Source organism: Harpia harpyja, chromosome 6 (genome assembly GCF_026419915.1).
Source record: "Harpia harpyja isolate bHarHar1 chromosome 6, bHarHar1 primary haplotype, whole genome shotgun sequence".
NCBI lineage: Eukaryota > Metazoa > Chordata > Aves > Accipitriformes > Accipitridae > Harpia > Harpia harpyja.
Genome location: NC_068945.1, coordinates 7,468,137 through 7,484,521, shown reverse-complemented (window position 1 = coordinate 7,484,521; position 16,385 = coordinate 7,468,137). Strand labels below are relative to the sequence as shown.

At 37.7% G+C, this 16,385-nt stretch overlaps 1 protein-coding gene across 2 annotated transcripts; it reads right to left on the bottom strand.

Annotated features, from left to right (window-relative positions):
• Positions 1-7,998: 7,998 nt before the first annotated feature.
• RAD51AP1 (RAD51 associated protein 1) lies at positions 7,999-16,378 on the bottom strand. Of its 2 annotated transcripts, XR_008235453.1 has the most exons (10): positions 16,300-16,378; positions 15,561-15,610; positions 14,016-14,157; positions 13,126-13,235; positions 12,721-12,795; positions 11,905-12,054; positions 10,616-10,768; positions 9,589-9,735; positions 8,875-9,053; positions 8,579-8,700 (listed from the first exon to the last, which is right to left on the bottom strand). XR_008235453.1 is itself a non-coding variant. In XM_052788750.1 (9 exons), exons 1-9 carry the CDS (start codon positions 16,317-16,319, stop codon positions 8,573-8,575), a joined length of 975 nt encoding a protein of 324 aa, XP_052644710.1. In that variant the 5' UTR covers positions 16,320-16,377; the 3' UTR covers positions 7,999-8,572. The 2 variants fall into 2 exon arrangements, 1 of the variants encoding a protein (XP_052644710.1); XM_052788750.1 differs by lacking the exon at positions 8,875-9,053 and having other exon boundaries at positions 7,999-8,700; positions 16,300-16,377.
• Positions 16,379-16,385: the final 7 nt, after the last annotated feature.

Below are 16,385 nucleotides of genomic sequence, written 5' to 3'. Positions count from 1 at the left end.
CATTGCTATTGTCTGCCCCCCCCCCCCCCAGTTTAATTAACACACATTTCAAAAAACATTACTTTTTCATACACAAACCTAAGATTTAGAATTAATAACAGCAGTCTGGATAGGTCCAGACCAAGAACAATTGAGAACTACAAGGAGATGTCCAAGATGTCTTTTCCTGCAGACTGAGACAGAGTACAGCAGGACGGAGAAGAGCACTGTAGTTTCATGAGCATTTCAAACCAACACTGTTGCTAAAAGGGGGCTGGAGAGGCAGGGGGAGAAGTCTGCTTCTCCCTTTGCTATTTATTCTTAATCCTCAGCTGTCCCCTTCTTCATGCCAGCACAAATGTTTCTGAAGTCTTACAATAAATTGGATCAAAAAATAACTCAGGTTAAAATTAAACCAGCAAAACAAACTCAGCTTAGTTTCAACCTGCATCAGTCCTCTTCCAATTCACCGTACAGTGGCAGAAACATTCCTTGTGGTTAAGTGATCAGGGTCAGGGAGGTATTTGAGTGCCTCTTTCAGCAGTGGTTGTCAGTTCATGCTGCCTCACCCTGCTGATGGAACTACCCTGTTGGTAGCATCTCTGTTGTGCTTTGACACTGCCATTACTGTCTGGCATTTAAACTGGAAGCACAGAAATATCTCAGCAAGCTGTGGCCTCTTTTGCTGGCATTTTTAAAAGTAGAACAATTGATATTCTCAATTTGTAAGAGTTCATGGTCTCAAAGGCAGCCCTACCAGGTGAGAAAAATAGATGTCAGGAGGAAAAGAGAAAAAGAGATACTGTCTTACAGCTTGTGAATAATTCTTAGCCATGAATTCTGTGTCAACCTAAAAACTTTGTCCACTTTATTATTTTAAAATGGACTTTTATTAAATATTGAGGGGCTATCCCTCTTGTGATTACGTTTGAAAGAAAGTAAAAGTGTGTGTCCCTCCTCCATAGAGCTGTGAAACATTAGCTGAGGCAGTGTTAACAATCTTCAGTCTTACTTAATTTTGAAATGACTGTACAGCATGTTATATATAGCAGGAACTTGTTTAACTTCTAGTTTCTTACGTTTTGTTCCTTTCATATTCCATGAAGCGTAGCTATTCAATAAGAAGGTCCACACAAGCATTAATATTTCCAGCAGTCGGTTCTTTGGATCACTGATTTTCCTTGGTAGCACCAAAATAACAGATCAAAATCTATACCAAAATGTTGATGATAATTAAAAGAATCATTGTCAACACTCAAGCAGAGGTTATTTTTATTGACAAGAATCAACATCATCAGAATTTGAATAATTAATCAGGACTTGACTAATCCAGCCAAAGTGAAAATCACAAGTAGCACCCGAAAGAAATCACAATATCGTGAAACCAGCTATGAATTCCACATTTAATGACTTATTATTGAGACTGAATTGACAACATCAGGAGTACTGCGATTACTTGAGTTCATGTACGAGCCAGGCAGCTATTCTGCAGTCTGAGTCTTTTAGACACCTGTGAAACTCTTGATACATGAAAGTTGTCCCTTATGTCAAATTTGATTGGAACAAACATTTAATACAAAAAAGATATGATTTTGATTTTTTTTCTCATTCTTATTCTATTGCTATCGCCACGAGTCTCTCAGTGACTGATTCCCTCACTTTCATTGACGTCTAGAAGAAAAAAAAAAGACTACTTTCCTCATGTTGCATATGGATCATCACTCCACTCATGGTCCTCCAGGAAAACACAATCATTCCAATCCTCTTTATAATAAACCAAGACGTGTAACACATGGCACAATATGGCTCGCTTACTAGTGTAGGTTAAAATAGATAAATGATTGTGTAGAGCAACAAATTTATTTTTCTATTATTTGTGCAGCCCTGAGTTAGAAAAAAATATCAATTTTGGAAGAGAAGATTATTTGAGGATTTTGCATTATCACTATCACTTTTTGTTTTCACACAGGGAACCCACAGTTAGCAGTTCCCCCAGTCAATAGACCTCTGGGTCTCCTTCAGCCATCAAGGAGACAGATCAACACATCTTTGAAAACTTTGGACTATCTTTGGGCAACAACGGTAGAAGGTGGTCAAGAATACGTTGGCTGTGTCACAGAGGAAGCTGGGAGGTGCAATGCACTGAAGAACATGGGGTGCCAGGCTGTGAAGGGGGGTGAGAGCCACCTACCGTGCTCTTCTGAACACCCTACACAGGCAAAATCAGGAGAGAAGTGGCTTCTCGAGACAGCAATCAAATGCATAAGGGGAAAGGAACAAGGCAAGGTAAGACATGGTCTACCCTGCCACTGTAGGGGCCTTGTTCCTCTCTGACTCCTTAAGAGAGTGGTTTGTCTTAAGGCACAATAAGACAGATTTCCCTGTACTGCTTCAAGTACAAGTTCACAATTGCAGCCAGCCTTTGTGAGAGGAGCATAGAGAATGAAGGGGGATTTGAATGACTGTATACCATCTGGACCTGGACAAGAGCTGCCGATTGCCACCTAATTTCAATACAGGGAAGCACTATGGCATTCTGAATTACTGGTAAATCTATGCCTCCAACTTCTGAGGTCTATGCAGTTCTCTTACCTTTGGTTGTGCTGAATGCATCCCTTTTCCCAACTTAGCTATGCTGGGGAAGATGACAGATCTGCTTATTCTTACATGTTCTGACTTGTAGGTAACTTTGTTCCTATGACGTGGTGACAGAGAAACTGAATCAGCTGGACCATACTCACAAATTACATCAATATGATTTTTACCCAGGTAGGGGTTGACTTACCATGCTTGAGAAAAATGATAGCAAACATCTGGAAAAGAACTATACGTTAAAGCTTATAAGTGGATGAAATAATGCAGGAAATACCTACTAACATTATTACTCACTTCATCTAAGAAAATGTATTAGAGTAAAACTGTGTTGTTGATATACTTTGACAAAAGGTAAGATGGTTAATACTTATTAAATTTCTATTTGTTTTTCTATTCTAGATATTTTGGATTCAAAAGAAATAGTTTGAAAATAGTTAGAATACCTTCTGGGTATTTTTTTTCCTGTTCAGCAAACCATATTAGGCATTTAAAGCTGCAAGATACATTAGGGCACTAGTACTGTAATATAATGTAATATTTTATTTATTAAGTGATAATTGCATTTTTTATAACACACTTGTGTTCAAGGAATCATAGGCATCAAATATGGAAAAAATTTGTAAGTTCATCCTCAAATCAGTGTGTATTTTTTTTTCTATAGGAATTAGAGTCGAATCTTACTTTTCTAAGACTCCCTGTCACTGAATAATCAAATGCTAGGCTGTTGATAACTGAGAAGTGCCAGTCACTCCTGGTGCAAGTACAGTATAGGTATCTGAATGTCTTCATTCTTATTTTGGCTTCTGCCAAAATACTACATACATTCAAAAAATCTACAGCAGACCTGAGGAACAGCTAACTACACTGGCAACTACCACCTAATAGTCCCACTGTCTGTTTTTATCTCTTTTTCCTAATGTCATTGTAGTGCATTATTGCTATTTACATCCTCTGATGCTCACATACGTCATCCAACTCTTTGATATGTGTACACTTTGCAAATACAAATGTTAACCATATAGCTGTACGGCTGGAGAACCATATAGCTCTACTCTACTGGAATAATAACTTAATGTACTGCCCTCTAATGTTGATTTCCTACATAGTTACAAGCTTCTGTTTGCATTCTAAGAAATGTGCACCTATCTTCTAATGTTTCTGCTGAGATGGGGTTCACAAGGTACTTCTAAAAGAACTACCTGATTATAACTCTTTAGAAACCTTCAGTTTAATGAATCCTGCAAAATTAACAGAATGAAAGCAAGATTTACACAGATTTACTGGAAGTAAAAAAACATGAAATACCCAAGTAAGATCTCTCATCTGTTCAAGGAGGGAAACAGAAAGATAATCTGTCGTCTTTGGCTCTACTTTACAAGATGGTCTATCTCCAAGCAGATAAATATCATCTGTCTTTTATGTTTGATCAGTTCTATTGTCTCACATGTCAGATGATTTCTTTGTTCGTCAGTCTTATAATTTTTAATGACACCATAAATATGATTGCCTTGGCCCCAAGGACTGTAATTATGAAAAAGAATTTGGTGAGAAGAATTGAGATGCCTGAGCATTAAATAGAACGCAGCTTAAATACACTAAGGAACATGTAGATCCTGTCTTTTACACACAGTCCTTTTGTGCTCTTATTCAATCAAGGCTAGGGAAAACTAACTTTTTAGAGACTAGTTATATTCAAAAGCAATTAAAATAAACGGTGGCAAAAAACCCCACAAGATAAGAAACTGAAATTTCAGATTTTCAATATCCCAAATGTATGTGAACAGCGCATGCTCAAAGTCTTTGTTTAAAATGTACATAAGTGTCGTGAATATTGGGTGTGTGAGGACTGAAAGATTCAGCACAGCAGAAACAGCTTTAATTCAAATAAGATCTGGTTTTTTTCACAGCTTTTTGGCTTTCTCTCAAGAGAATGATGCCACACATGAGTGGAGACAGACCAATAATTCATTGAAGTAGCAGGACAAAGCATTTTAAAATGCAAAGAGCAGTTTCTGAACAGAGGATCACAGGAAGTGGTAACACTGGTTTTTCATCTTTGTGGTTTGCACTGATACGTTACCAGTCTGTTGGGTAAAAGAAAGTTGAGACTACAAAAGTGATCAAATATGAAAGAGGGATTACATTTATCTGCTTAGAGATAGTGCATCTTGTAAATTACACCCAACCCCTCTGTCGAAAATTGAAGAGCAGTTTATGGAATTCCTGATGCAATTGATCTCAGGAAATGGCATTTGGGCATTTTTTTTCCTATTATAAAAATAACAGGAAAAGGTTTGTTTCCCTTATTAAATCCCATGGCTCTGAGTAAGCATTAAGTTACACCTGTATTATTTAGCTACTCAAAAGATACAGAATTTCACATTAACAGAATATCTGAGAATAACTAATACAGACCAGGGAAATGAGGGCTGGGTTCCAGACCTTTTGAATCATATAATGAATTATTCACAAGCTGAGAACTTCTGAATCAAAAGTAAATTCAGGGTTTTTTTCAGAAATAATGGAAGTTGAAATAGTGGGTTTTGTCTTATGATGGTAGCGTGACTGATAATATGTCAACAGCAAATAAACAACAAAATCTGCAAGCAAAAGAGTGAAGCCATTAACTGAACGCTTTGCAAAGGCATGGATTAAGGATGATGGTAGTAGCACATGTATTTGACTAAGTATTTAGTGGCAGCTAGTGATTTTTCATATTTCATAGAGATTTGACACATATCATCCCCTGCACATACCATATTCTATAAGATAATGCTAAAGAATGGAAGTGATTGCTCAGTAAGAACTGCTAGTCAGTTAAGTTGCATTAATTTCTCAGCTGCAAAATTTTTATATTCTTACATGTTGCTTCCCAGACGTGTTGCCTGAAACAAGAGGACAAGATGGAGAAACACAAAGGAAAAACTCAGACTGATAAAACTGTATTAAGACAATATCCATGAGTTGGTTAACATTTTGAGGAAGAGGAAGAATAATACTTCATAGAGAGATTCAAACAACGTGATAACATGTCAGCATTAGTATTAACTGTCATTCACAGATCTTAGTGCAGAGACATGTTTTCTGTGAAACTCCCAACCACTATTCTCTAGAGGGGCACAGAGAGTGAAGAGGTGCTGTGGGTGTCCCCAGACGCACAGATTGATCCCACCAATCTGCAGTACTTCATTTTAACTTTTGCTTTCTAGGTTTCTGCTGGTCTTGTTTGTCTGGCGATTTTCTCCTCTCTTTTCGTGGCATTATCAGTACTCTCAAAGAGGGTAGGAAGTGAGAGATGCTCTGATGACACCGAATGTCTGGAGGTACGTACATCTGCTTTATGAATATTCAAAGCAATTTCGCACTGCTGTGTCCCTGAATTTTAGCCATTTTTCACAGGTTTTTTTAAGCTTGTCTCAGACCAAGCCTATGTCTTGGAGCACGGTGTCTTCATGCTGGTGGAATTCTGCAGAGTGTTTTTGTGATGCAGCCCTGCTCTGTATAACCAACCTGCATCCCCGTGGGCATAGCAAACGAACCACTCACACAGCTGCACAAAGGCAGCTTTCAACTACCTCACAGTTGACTCCATCACGAGGAATACTGCATATCCGGAGTGGCAATCAGCACTGGAAAAACCCTCTGCTGTTCTGAAGCAAGAGGTGATCTCTAGATCGGACAGGGCACCTACTAACCGTTGTGACTTTGATGAGTTGGCAGCAAAGTTTGCATCTACAAATAGTGATCTCTTCTTTAACAATCTTGTTCTTACTTTTTTACTAATACAGGTGCAGTTCTAAAACAGCAACTATGCGAAAACTGTGAACTCTGACATGCAAATCAACACACTTTCTGATTGCTTTACAAATTGAAATCAAAACACATTTCATGTCATACCGTTGTGCAAGCAGTGGAGAAATGATGCATGGACAGTTCTATGTAGCGTTGTTTAAAATTAAGAGCAATGAGAGATCTGTAAATGTTATTTTCAGCAAAAAAATAGTTTTCCAAGGTTGAAGGCAGCTGGAATAACACAGACAACCTCTCTGTTACTAACAGAAAAAAAACCCCCTAACAATTACAGCCCCTAAATCAATTTGGCTGCTTTTGACCATGTCCTTTAATGACCTAGGACACAAAAGAAGTCATCTTTTATAAAAATAATCTCCACCTACCAGCAAACCTGTTTTCTGCAGGTCAGGTACAGAGTAGCTTTGAAACATACAATCAAGAACATTTACAACTTCCCTTTCAAAGACATTTTTTCTAATTGCCTATGTGCAATTTTCACAGCAAAAAAAAGCAGAGAAATACTAGAAAATCCTCATGAACTGGAAACCCATACAGACTTAAGGAGGGGCTCAAGTACAGGTGACAGACTGAAAATTGTGTAAGCCCAAGGCTCTCTGTGTTTCCCGTTTTGCTGCAGCCGCTTATCCACTGTACACTTCAGAAAGGGGCTATGTAAGTAAGCACAAAGAAAGGGAATCAAGGAGAGGAATAACGTAACATATGCATTACAAACTAGTTGTCACAAGCATTATTCTTGGACACCTACCTTTCCTCCTGTGGGTACTCCTGCTTCACCTGTGTTTGGGAGCAGTTTCAAGCTCATCTGATGGCAACATGCTGCAAACTTCTGTTTTTTCGACGTGCTGTTTTAGCAAGCTAAGACAACTCACGACCAAGTCAGGCAAGCGCTAGAGGCTGCAGGCACATGCCTTCCCTCCTCAACTCACTTAGCCCAGCTCACTGGATCATACTTCACTCAGGGCTATGTGATTCCATGCCAGGAATCCCAAATGCAGATGATGTGAGATTATATGTCACAATGCCCATGTTTCCTTGATTCTGAAAAACATTTTCATCTACAGATTTCTTCTCATTCCTTCCATAAGGTAATATGCATATTGTTTTTAATAAACTTGCATCTATTAGTATCTTGTTCTAATAATGTAACTACTATACAGTTAAAAAGTAATTTGCCACACCATAGTTTTACTTTAGGCAGCACCATGCTTTTGTCTATGTAATTACTCTCAATAGGGCTATACATTCCTTTGTTAAGGCAGTTCACTCAGTCATGACCAGATCCCTTGAGTAATACAGGGAGAAATGCATCTTCTGTGTCATCTGACATCATCAATATGCTTAGATAAGAAATTATTTACACTGTGGACTAATAAGTTTGAAAGCTCAGTCTCGTTACTCAGTAACTTACCACTTCAACGCTTTACAAAATCCACTAACTGTGCATGGTACCATTGTCTTCAACGAAGACCAAAGAGCTCAAAGCAAAATCCTCACTGTCTGAGCCTGACTAATGCTGCTGACTTCCAGCAACAGTCTGCGCATGCAAAAATATTTGCTGGACTGTAGCCAAAATTTAGAAGTGATTTTCAAAATTAATAAAGTCAATTAATATGACTGATTATATAAAGTATTTTATTTTAGTTTTTTTAAAAATACAACATTCTAAAAAACATTTATATCTATAATACATAAAACTTCATTAAAATACACATGTAAGACATGCAAACATTAACAGATTTTGAGAGTGGTGACAAATTTTCCAAGAAGGGGGTGGAAAGTGATAACTTAACTCTTCCAAGAAATATTTTTTAAACTGTGACTTTCACTTGTGTTAAGAATCCATCTGAGATATCAAATTCTGTAGCTGACATAGTGCTGTCTAGACTATTTTAATGCCAAGAGTTTAGATTATCAGAGAATTAAAATTATCACAAACCCACACCTCTATCATACATCAGAGCTGGTAACCCAGATGTCACCTTGATTAAATAATATTATTATTCAGTAGCACTTAAGGATGCCTAGCATTTTGCAGAATAAAAACTCATTCTAGTATTTGACACGTACATAAACAACAGTCCTCCAAAATGGACGATGCCATGAAGCTTTTGCTGCCCACCCTCTATTTACAAGCAAAACACTTTCCAAAGTCTTTTCCTTCACGTGGCACCTTGTCACTGACCACTTAACTGCTGGTAGCACTGGGATGCAGTGGTTTGACTCTTGCTAGTCTGGAGAGGCCGAGTCTAAGACACTGAGTAGGTGACTTAACAGAAACATATTTCATAGAGTTATTACTGCTTCCTGATGCAGCTGAAAAAATTTTTAAAACAAAAAAGAAGGTGTAAGAGGTTTAAAGGGGGAAAAAAAATCGTATATTGTTTTCTTTTTATAGTTTTCATCGCAGAACAAAAACAGTATTCTGAAGGTATTGCAAAAAGGTCTCAACAACATACCACAGAGGCACATGAAAATCAGCGTACTCACCAGGAATCAATCTATTTGGGAGCCAATGCAGCAGGTAAGGTGCACAGTTTTAATTAACCAGCAGTACACTGGAGCGACACTGGACAAGCACATAAAAACCGTTCCCACTGTACTATGCCTTTTCAGGTGCTCCACAGTGAATTACACAACTGAACACAATTCCAAGTGGGAAAAGAAGGCTTGAGAGAAAGGAGCCAACAGAACGAACACGTACAGAAAAGAAGAGTAAATATGAAGGAAAATCAAAGTAAGAGGCAGGATTCAGCAGCAGCATGCTCAAACACCTTAAGAAAATAAAGCCTCTAAGTATTTGCTTCACTAGAGCAGTTAAAATGCTCCAACATTTTTCTAATATTGTTTAGAATAGATAATAATGCAGCACGTACTAGAGATAAAGAAAGCTCTTAATAAGAGAGAAATGGCCACAAAACAATCTCTTGATTAAGACTTGATCCACACTCTGGAAAATATTTTATTAATGCCCCCACATAAAGGAATTAAGGATAATGCTGTAAGAGGAAAAGAAGCACGGAGATAGCTTTGCTTTCTTGTTTTTTCTTTTTTTTTAAATCTAAGGTCAAAAGAATTCCTTTCATTATAAGGGGGCAGTCATTTTTCTGAAATACTGTTTATTTGTTTGTTTGCTCTTAGGAGAGTTTGCTAAAAACTTAAGTCAACTAATGTATCCATTTATAGTTATAATCTTACAGGTACCTGGTGGTATCCATTTAGGCTTCTTCTGTGTTACAGGACTTGATGTATGTAGAGGCTTCCCAACCGGTTCTGAAGAACTGGACATCTTCTTTTGTGTTGGATCAGACTTTTCTTCTGTTATCCGTGAAGGTGAAACTACAGGCGATACTTAGTTGGAAAATAAAAGTGACCTTAGAAAGATACTCTTTAGCAGAGAAATCATCACACTGCATAAGATGATAGATCATTGTACAGCACAAGCTCTCTGCATTAAGTGAAATAATTGGTTTGTTACTAGATTGTCACATCTTTAACAGCATACATTTATACAGTCAGTCCTGTTCTACTCCAGAATTTCAATCCTGGTTTGAAAATAAGCAATGTAACAATTTCTTCTTGAAGACCTATCAAATTCCTAAGAGGGAAGATTCTTCTGTCAGCTACGCAAAGCAAACCACTCCTTGTCATAACTAAAACTAATTTTAAACTAAATTACACATTGTAAACTCAGGCCTGAAATTAAAACACATTACCAAGTCAGACACAAGATTACACCACGATAAGAATCTTCTTAAGCTATTTAAATAAATTGTGTTAGCAACACAGTGAACAATTAACTCTGAAGGGCATGCACATTTCATGGTTTTTGCCAAGTGCTTAGTAGAACTAGCATTGTTTAGCTATCCTTGGATTAAAAACTCACAAAGGCAACTGCAAGAGGAGGCTCTGAGATTATAATTTTTTTAAAATCCTCAGATCACTCATTGTTATTTAACCTTTTCTTAAAAGCCAGATATAGTTACATATGAAGAAGTGAACTCTGCCTATTAATTTTTGTCTGCTTTTATTGCAAGGAGCGTTAGTTTACTGTAAAGTGTTTTTTTCTTTCAGATTTTTTTCTACTCTCCTCCCTTTACTCTGCATATAGTTATTTTCATCATAGCCCTGCACAGTCAGTCTGTCAGCCAAATTTATCTATGCCTTCAGTGTAAATAAAAGGGACTTTTATCATAAAGAAGCCTATTTCAAATTCATAGTCCAAACTTACCTGTAGTATTAATCTTGGATTTGGGAGTTATCTTCTCTCTTTCAGCTGGCATCTTTTGTTTGGTTTTCTTTTTATTTCCTTTAGCTTTCTTCTTTTCTATAGCAAAGTCTTCATCATCACCTTCACTATAATCTGAATCTTCTGATTCCTCACCTACAGCAAGGAAAAAGGATGTCATCTCTTTACAGGAAATACAATTTACTATTACTCCAGGGCCTTCTAATCACATTCTGGACATAAAAACCCAGGATATCTTAAGGATACAGTAAACCAAATTTGCATATATTTATATGCTGAACTGAGAAAGAAGTAGCCTCCATAAAACATTCTGTATTTACAGAATTCTTGCTCTGTACTTTAATAATGGAACGTCCTGGTATAAACTCCATACAATAATGATTTTAACAGCAGAATTACCAATATTCCATGTGTGCAAGATGAAAAAGTTAAAGTTATTTGGCAGGGCTTCCAATTTTTACATATTCTTAGTCATGACTATTTAAAGTGGAAAAACACTATGCCTAATTTCAGCTGTAAGAAAGATTTTATAGATCTATTGTTAAAAAAGCCAGACATTAGCAAATCTTAAAAATAGTTCTCTATCAACAGGAATATCTGGATTATTCCCTTTATATTTTATTTCACTGACAATTCTAGAAAAATTTTCCAATAAACCTTGCAGTAAGGAATAAAAGAAAGGATACAGACACATTAACCACTGCGGAATGAGACACGTCTATCATATTCTGCAGACATTCAATACTGGGCTGCTACCAGAAGCAGAGTATAAGGCTAGACTGACCTCCAGTTGGATACAGCATGGTTTCCGAGTTGAGAATTGGAGGAAGGAAAGAAGGGAGGCTGCTTACTTTTTTAAATAAGCTTAAACAAAGCCAATACTGAAAGCACCAACACCTGATGCTACTCCAGAGTCACTGTTTTGATCCAAACCCCAGACAACAACTGGAAAAATGAACGGAGGCTCTTTAAAAGAGAAGAAACTTTCCTAGACAAAGAGGTTAGAAGAAACCTGTTCTGATAGACTACGGCAAATGCAGAGAAATAGTATCATTTTTGCCAGTTTGGGGAATGTGTATGAATAAGCTGTGTTTAGATTTAGTGTCAAAGTGCAACTGAGATGCCACTAGTATTAAAAGATAATGCTTCAGTAAGGGAGGGAAGGAAGATACAGTAGAAGCAGTATGCATTTAACTGAAAATATAAATTAAATGGAAGGCATCACATTCAAAGCACATCTAAGGAGAGGGTTTTTATAGAGAAGAACTTACTGGGTACACACTCTGGCTCGGAGTCAGTAGCATGCCCTCCGTCATCGCTGTCAATGGTCAGTAACTTCTGATGTGCTGGAACTTTAGATGCTGCTGTCCTTTGCTTACCGTCACCCCTAGGTACGTTATCATCCATAACCTGATTGAGACCTAGAAAGCGGAAGGTGGTCTAATTAATTAAAATTCACAGTAAATCTATTCTTCTTCTCAAAAAGAAGCAGGTATTTGACTCCCAGAATTCATTTTTGTGATTTTGAAGTATACTATACAGAAGCGTATCATCAGCACTTGTTTTCATGTGATTCTCATTTTACTTCTAACTGACCAAACTGCACTTTTTGGTTGTGAAAGTTATCAACATTCATGTGTAATCAAACTAACAAAAGGGCAGAAGACCAAAAATAAAACTGGAAAAACGAAAAAGTTTCCAATGGCACAGCAAATATTCTGGTCATGTTTATTTGTTGCTTAGGCATTATGGACCCATTAAGGAGTTGAGGGTAAGTGTAGCTTCTTGAAGAAGTAAATAAACTCAGCATCTAAAAACATCATGTGTCTGTTGCTTTTTCCAACTAACTTTTAGTGATCTGTAACAATCTCATTCAGCAATCCACAGGTTTTCTCATTTTAAGACTGGGACTGAATTTTTAATGAAAAAATTAATGCAACCTTCATCCTTCAGTCTTTATTTAAGATAAAGACTCTTTTTTCCATGTAAGTGAAAAACAGAAACCAATGGAAACAAAGGAGAGATAAGCTACTTAAATGTATCTTGAAACGCTACTCCTGAAAAGACAGAGTATGAGAACAACTTACCTAAAAGTTCACTGTCTACACTGCAGTTGGAAAAAAGGGGTCTCCTATGTACATTTTCTGATTCAGTATTCTTACCTGTTTCAGGATCCAGAAAACAAACAAAAAATAATATTAGTATTCAAAACCCACATTACAAAAAGTCAAGATATTAAGAAATGAAAACAGCTAACATTTTTAGCTGTCTCTAATCAAACTATATGTTTGGGAGATCTTACAGAAAGTTATTTTTCTCACAGAAAAAACCAAGAATGTAAGACAACAGGCACTACCTAGAAATTCTCATTTCCTTATCATGACATCTTGAAATAAAACATGACTTCAACCTATTTCACTGTAAAATAAATTAAGTCACATTTGAATTCATTACATATAAATAAAGAATGTTGCACTGAACTGAAAAATAACCTTGTTCTTCTGAATTTTGCACGTCAAGGATATTTGCAGAATTTTCTTTGACAGATAAGGCTAAGGCAACTTCCAAACCTCTTTGATAAAGTTTGTCATCCAAGGATATCCTGGAAAAAGAAAACAACAAACATGCTAAATAATAAAACAATGACATGAGTGTTACAGATCTACTTCTGACTTGCTGAACTTCTTTAAATTCAAATACTTGTAAAGATATTAATATTTCAATACATACTTTATAGCATATCATGTTTTGAATACTACTTCCTGAAAAGACTTAGACAAAGTATGCACTAATATTTAAAGCACACTATACTTAAAAGCATTATAATTGCAAAACACTGTATATATATGCACTAATAACTGGCATTATCACAGGAAAAGGTGATTAAGTTTATTTGAAATACCACACTGAGATGTAATATTTATACACAACTTTACCACCAAAATAATCAGATTTCTTTTTTCATTGACTTTGTATTTTCTATCAAGCTTTTTCTTCTTCAAGGAGTCAAAGTTGTCTTTATGTTTCTCAGTTTTAGGAGTACTTAAGTAACTCAGAACTGTTAGTTATTTTGCACTGTAGAGATATCAAGACAAGATCAGACACGCAAACCTGTTTCTGTGCCTATGCAGGCCACTTGCCAGCATTTTTTAGAGGTGTGACAGAAGAGACATAGCTCACTACCGAACTCAGGCAAATTTTCTTGACTCTATGCATAATCGCATTATCCCTGATTTGCAACAATACCAATAAAGCTGAAAATTGTTATCACATTACTATGTTAGTTGTTTTTTCTTAGCTGCTTAAAACTCTAGGAAAAAAAAAAATGCTATTATTGAAATCCATCTTTGCACAGGGTTGACCACATTTCAACATTTCTTACCTTTTACTAGGTGTCTGCTTTTGTGATGGAGTCAATTCTTTGTGTGGCTTTTTTTGCTTCTCTTTTTTCTCCTTCTTTGGATCCTTGAGCTGTGTTCTGGATTTTTTGCTTGAATGTACAGCTATACATGCAAAGTCTTCATCTGTTTGGGAAACAGCAACAAGCTTTAATGAGTTTTGATATATTCTTCCATATGGCCAAAAGAAGTCATTCAACTTCATTTCATCGCACACTGAAAATGTGCCAAAGATAACCTTTTTGAAATTAATTCTATTTTTAAAGAACACAACAACTATACTATTCTTAAATGTATTTTAAATTAAAATTTAACAAGACCTCTTTTGCATATATTTTTATTCAAGAGGTAATTATTTAAATTTTTATTACCAGTATGGCAATAAAGCTTCAACGTCCAATGTGTTACCAGATTTTCAATAACTAGAAGTTCACGTTCTGATATGCTGAACAGCAATCAATTATAATAGTAATCCCTGTCATTAAACAGCTTTTAGAGTTCTTGGTGTTTTGGGAATTTTTCCCCTTCTTAAAAAACGTCAGCTGCTCCCCTTTTTCTATCATTTTCATATTGCCTTTTATCAAATATAATGCATTTCTCCAATTTTCAAAGAAAATTAGAAGGCATGAAAACTGCCTTTCTTCCAACTGAAGACATTGCAGATCACAGTGTAAAATAAGGAATAAAATAATAACCTTCAGTATTCTCTAAATGATGGAGAACCTTAGATAATCACTAATGTTTCTGAGAATTTACACTTTTCTTTAGTATTACAAGTGGTCACTTGTAAACTAAAAAAAGTCACGTACCACATTTAAATTCCTGAAATCAAGAATCTCCATTAATCCACAAGATTCACAAGAGACCTTTAGTATTATTTACTTTTGCCCTCCCCTTCCCACCAATTCAAACTGTTGCCCGGATCCTGCAAACAGCATTAAAAAAAAAAAACAAACTAACCCAAACCAACCCACCAAAACCCAAGAGAGCAACCAAATTCTGTAAGAAAAATGCGTAACACCCATTAGGGCTTAGAAGTAAAGGAGGGCTGTCGTGAAAACAAATAGCCTGCAATCTATTTTCCTTATCAATGGAACTCAAAAGTTGACACCTATGTCCTTAATCCAAAACCCATCAAGATACAGAGCTGTAGGAGAAACATTAGATCTAGGTACAGATGATTCACATCTCCTTTATATTCTCATTTACAACCCTGTGAACTGATAGGCATGTTGGACATGGAGCAACCAATTACCACTGAAAACTGAGGCAGGGAGAGAAATATTCAATTTTCCTGCAACAAGACACAGCGTATTCACCAGTTTCCTGCCATACTGTTGTTATACTCTGGCTTACAGCCATCATATTCTTGTTGTACTAGGATATTTAACAGTGTGCCCAGATTACATCCCGAGAAAATATTTAACAGCCTTTTCAATGAACTAATTCAATAAAGATACTCTGATGATATTTTGGGTGGTTACATTAGTGTTTGGCATTTTTGTTATGTACAGGAACACGCCACTCACCGTCGCCTTCCAAATCCCCAAACTGAGAATAATCAACCATTTTCTTGTTCCTGTGGCAAAAAACATAACACTGTTAATCCTTCCAGATTGAGCACCCTGACTTGCTAACACTCGATTTTGGGGCGCCTCATGTTTTACAATAAAGCAACGTGTTCAAATGTATGTATAACCAGCACTACCGCATACAACGCGGTTATTAGGAAGAGTTTCTACTTTTTTTTTTAAATCGTGAAGTAACAGTGCTTTTTGTTGCGCTCGTTGTGGGAGCATTGTATTCTCCTTACGTACCCACCCCCTCAGAGCCGCTACTGTTCAAGGTTAATTATCTCCTGGGTCACTTTTCGGCACTTGAAACGTGTTTTCCGTGCACTTTCCAGGCCGTTTCCCACCCCTCAGCCAGGGATCCACCCGAGGGTCCCCGACACCCGCCGGGGCTGCTCTCCGCGGGACGCAGCCGCCTCAGGGGGAGGCCCCCGCTGGAAGGGAAACGGCGCGGGCCCGTCCTCAAGCCCGGCGTTACAACGGCCCACGGAGAAGCCCGCTGAGGGAGGCGCGGGGCTCCGCCGGGGCCCGCCAAGAACGGCGGCCGTGAGGCGCGGCGGGGAGCCCGCCCGCTCCCTCAGCGGGTAACGGCCGCCGGCGCTCGCGCGCGCTCGCTCGCCGGGGCCTTTCTAGGAAACGTCACGCGGCGCCGCCGCGGCGCCAGCGGCTCGCGCCCCTCCGCCGCCGCCGCACGTACCTCCTCACCGGCCGCGCCATCCCCGCGCCGGTCCGCGGGGGGGGGCACGCGGGCCGGTGACGACAGCGCAGCTCCCCCCGCCCCCG

Excerpts from the sequence above, each read along its gene's own strand:
- RAD51AP1 (XM_052788750.1), bottom strand. The coding sequence starts at position 16,319 with ATGGCGCGGCCGGTGAGGAG. Across the intron at positions 14,158-15,560 it reads TGGGGATTTGGAAGGCGACG|ATGAAGACTTTGCATGTATA; the intron begins GTGAGTGGCGTG and ends TTTCCCAAACAG. Across the intron at positions 9,736-10,615 it reads ATCCAAGATTAATACTACAG|TATCGCCTGTAGTTTCACCT; the intron begins GTAAGTTTGGAC and ends TTTCCAACTAAG.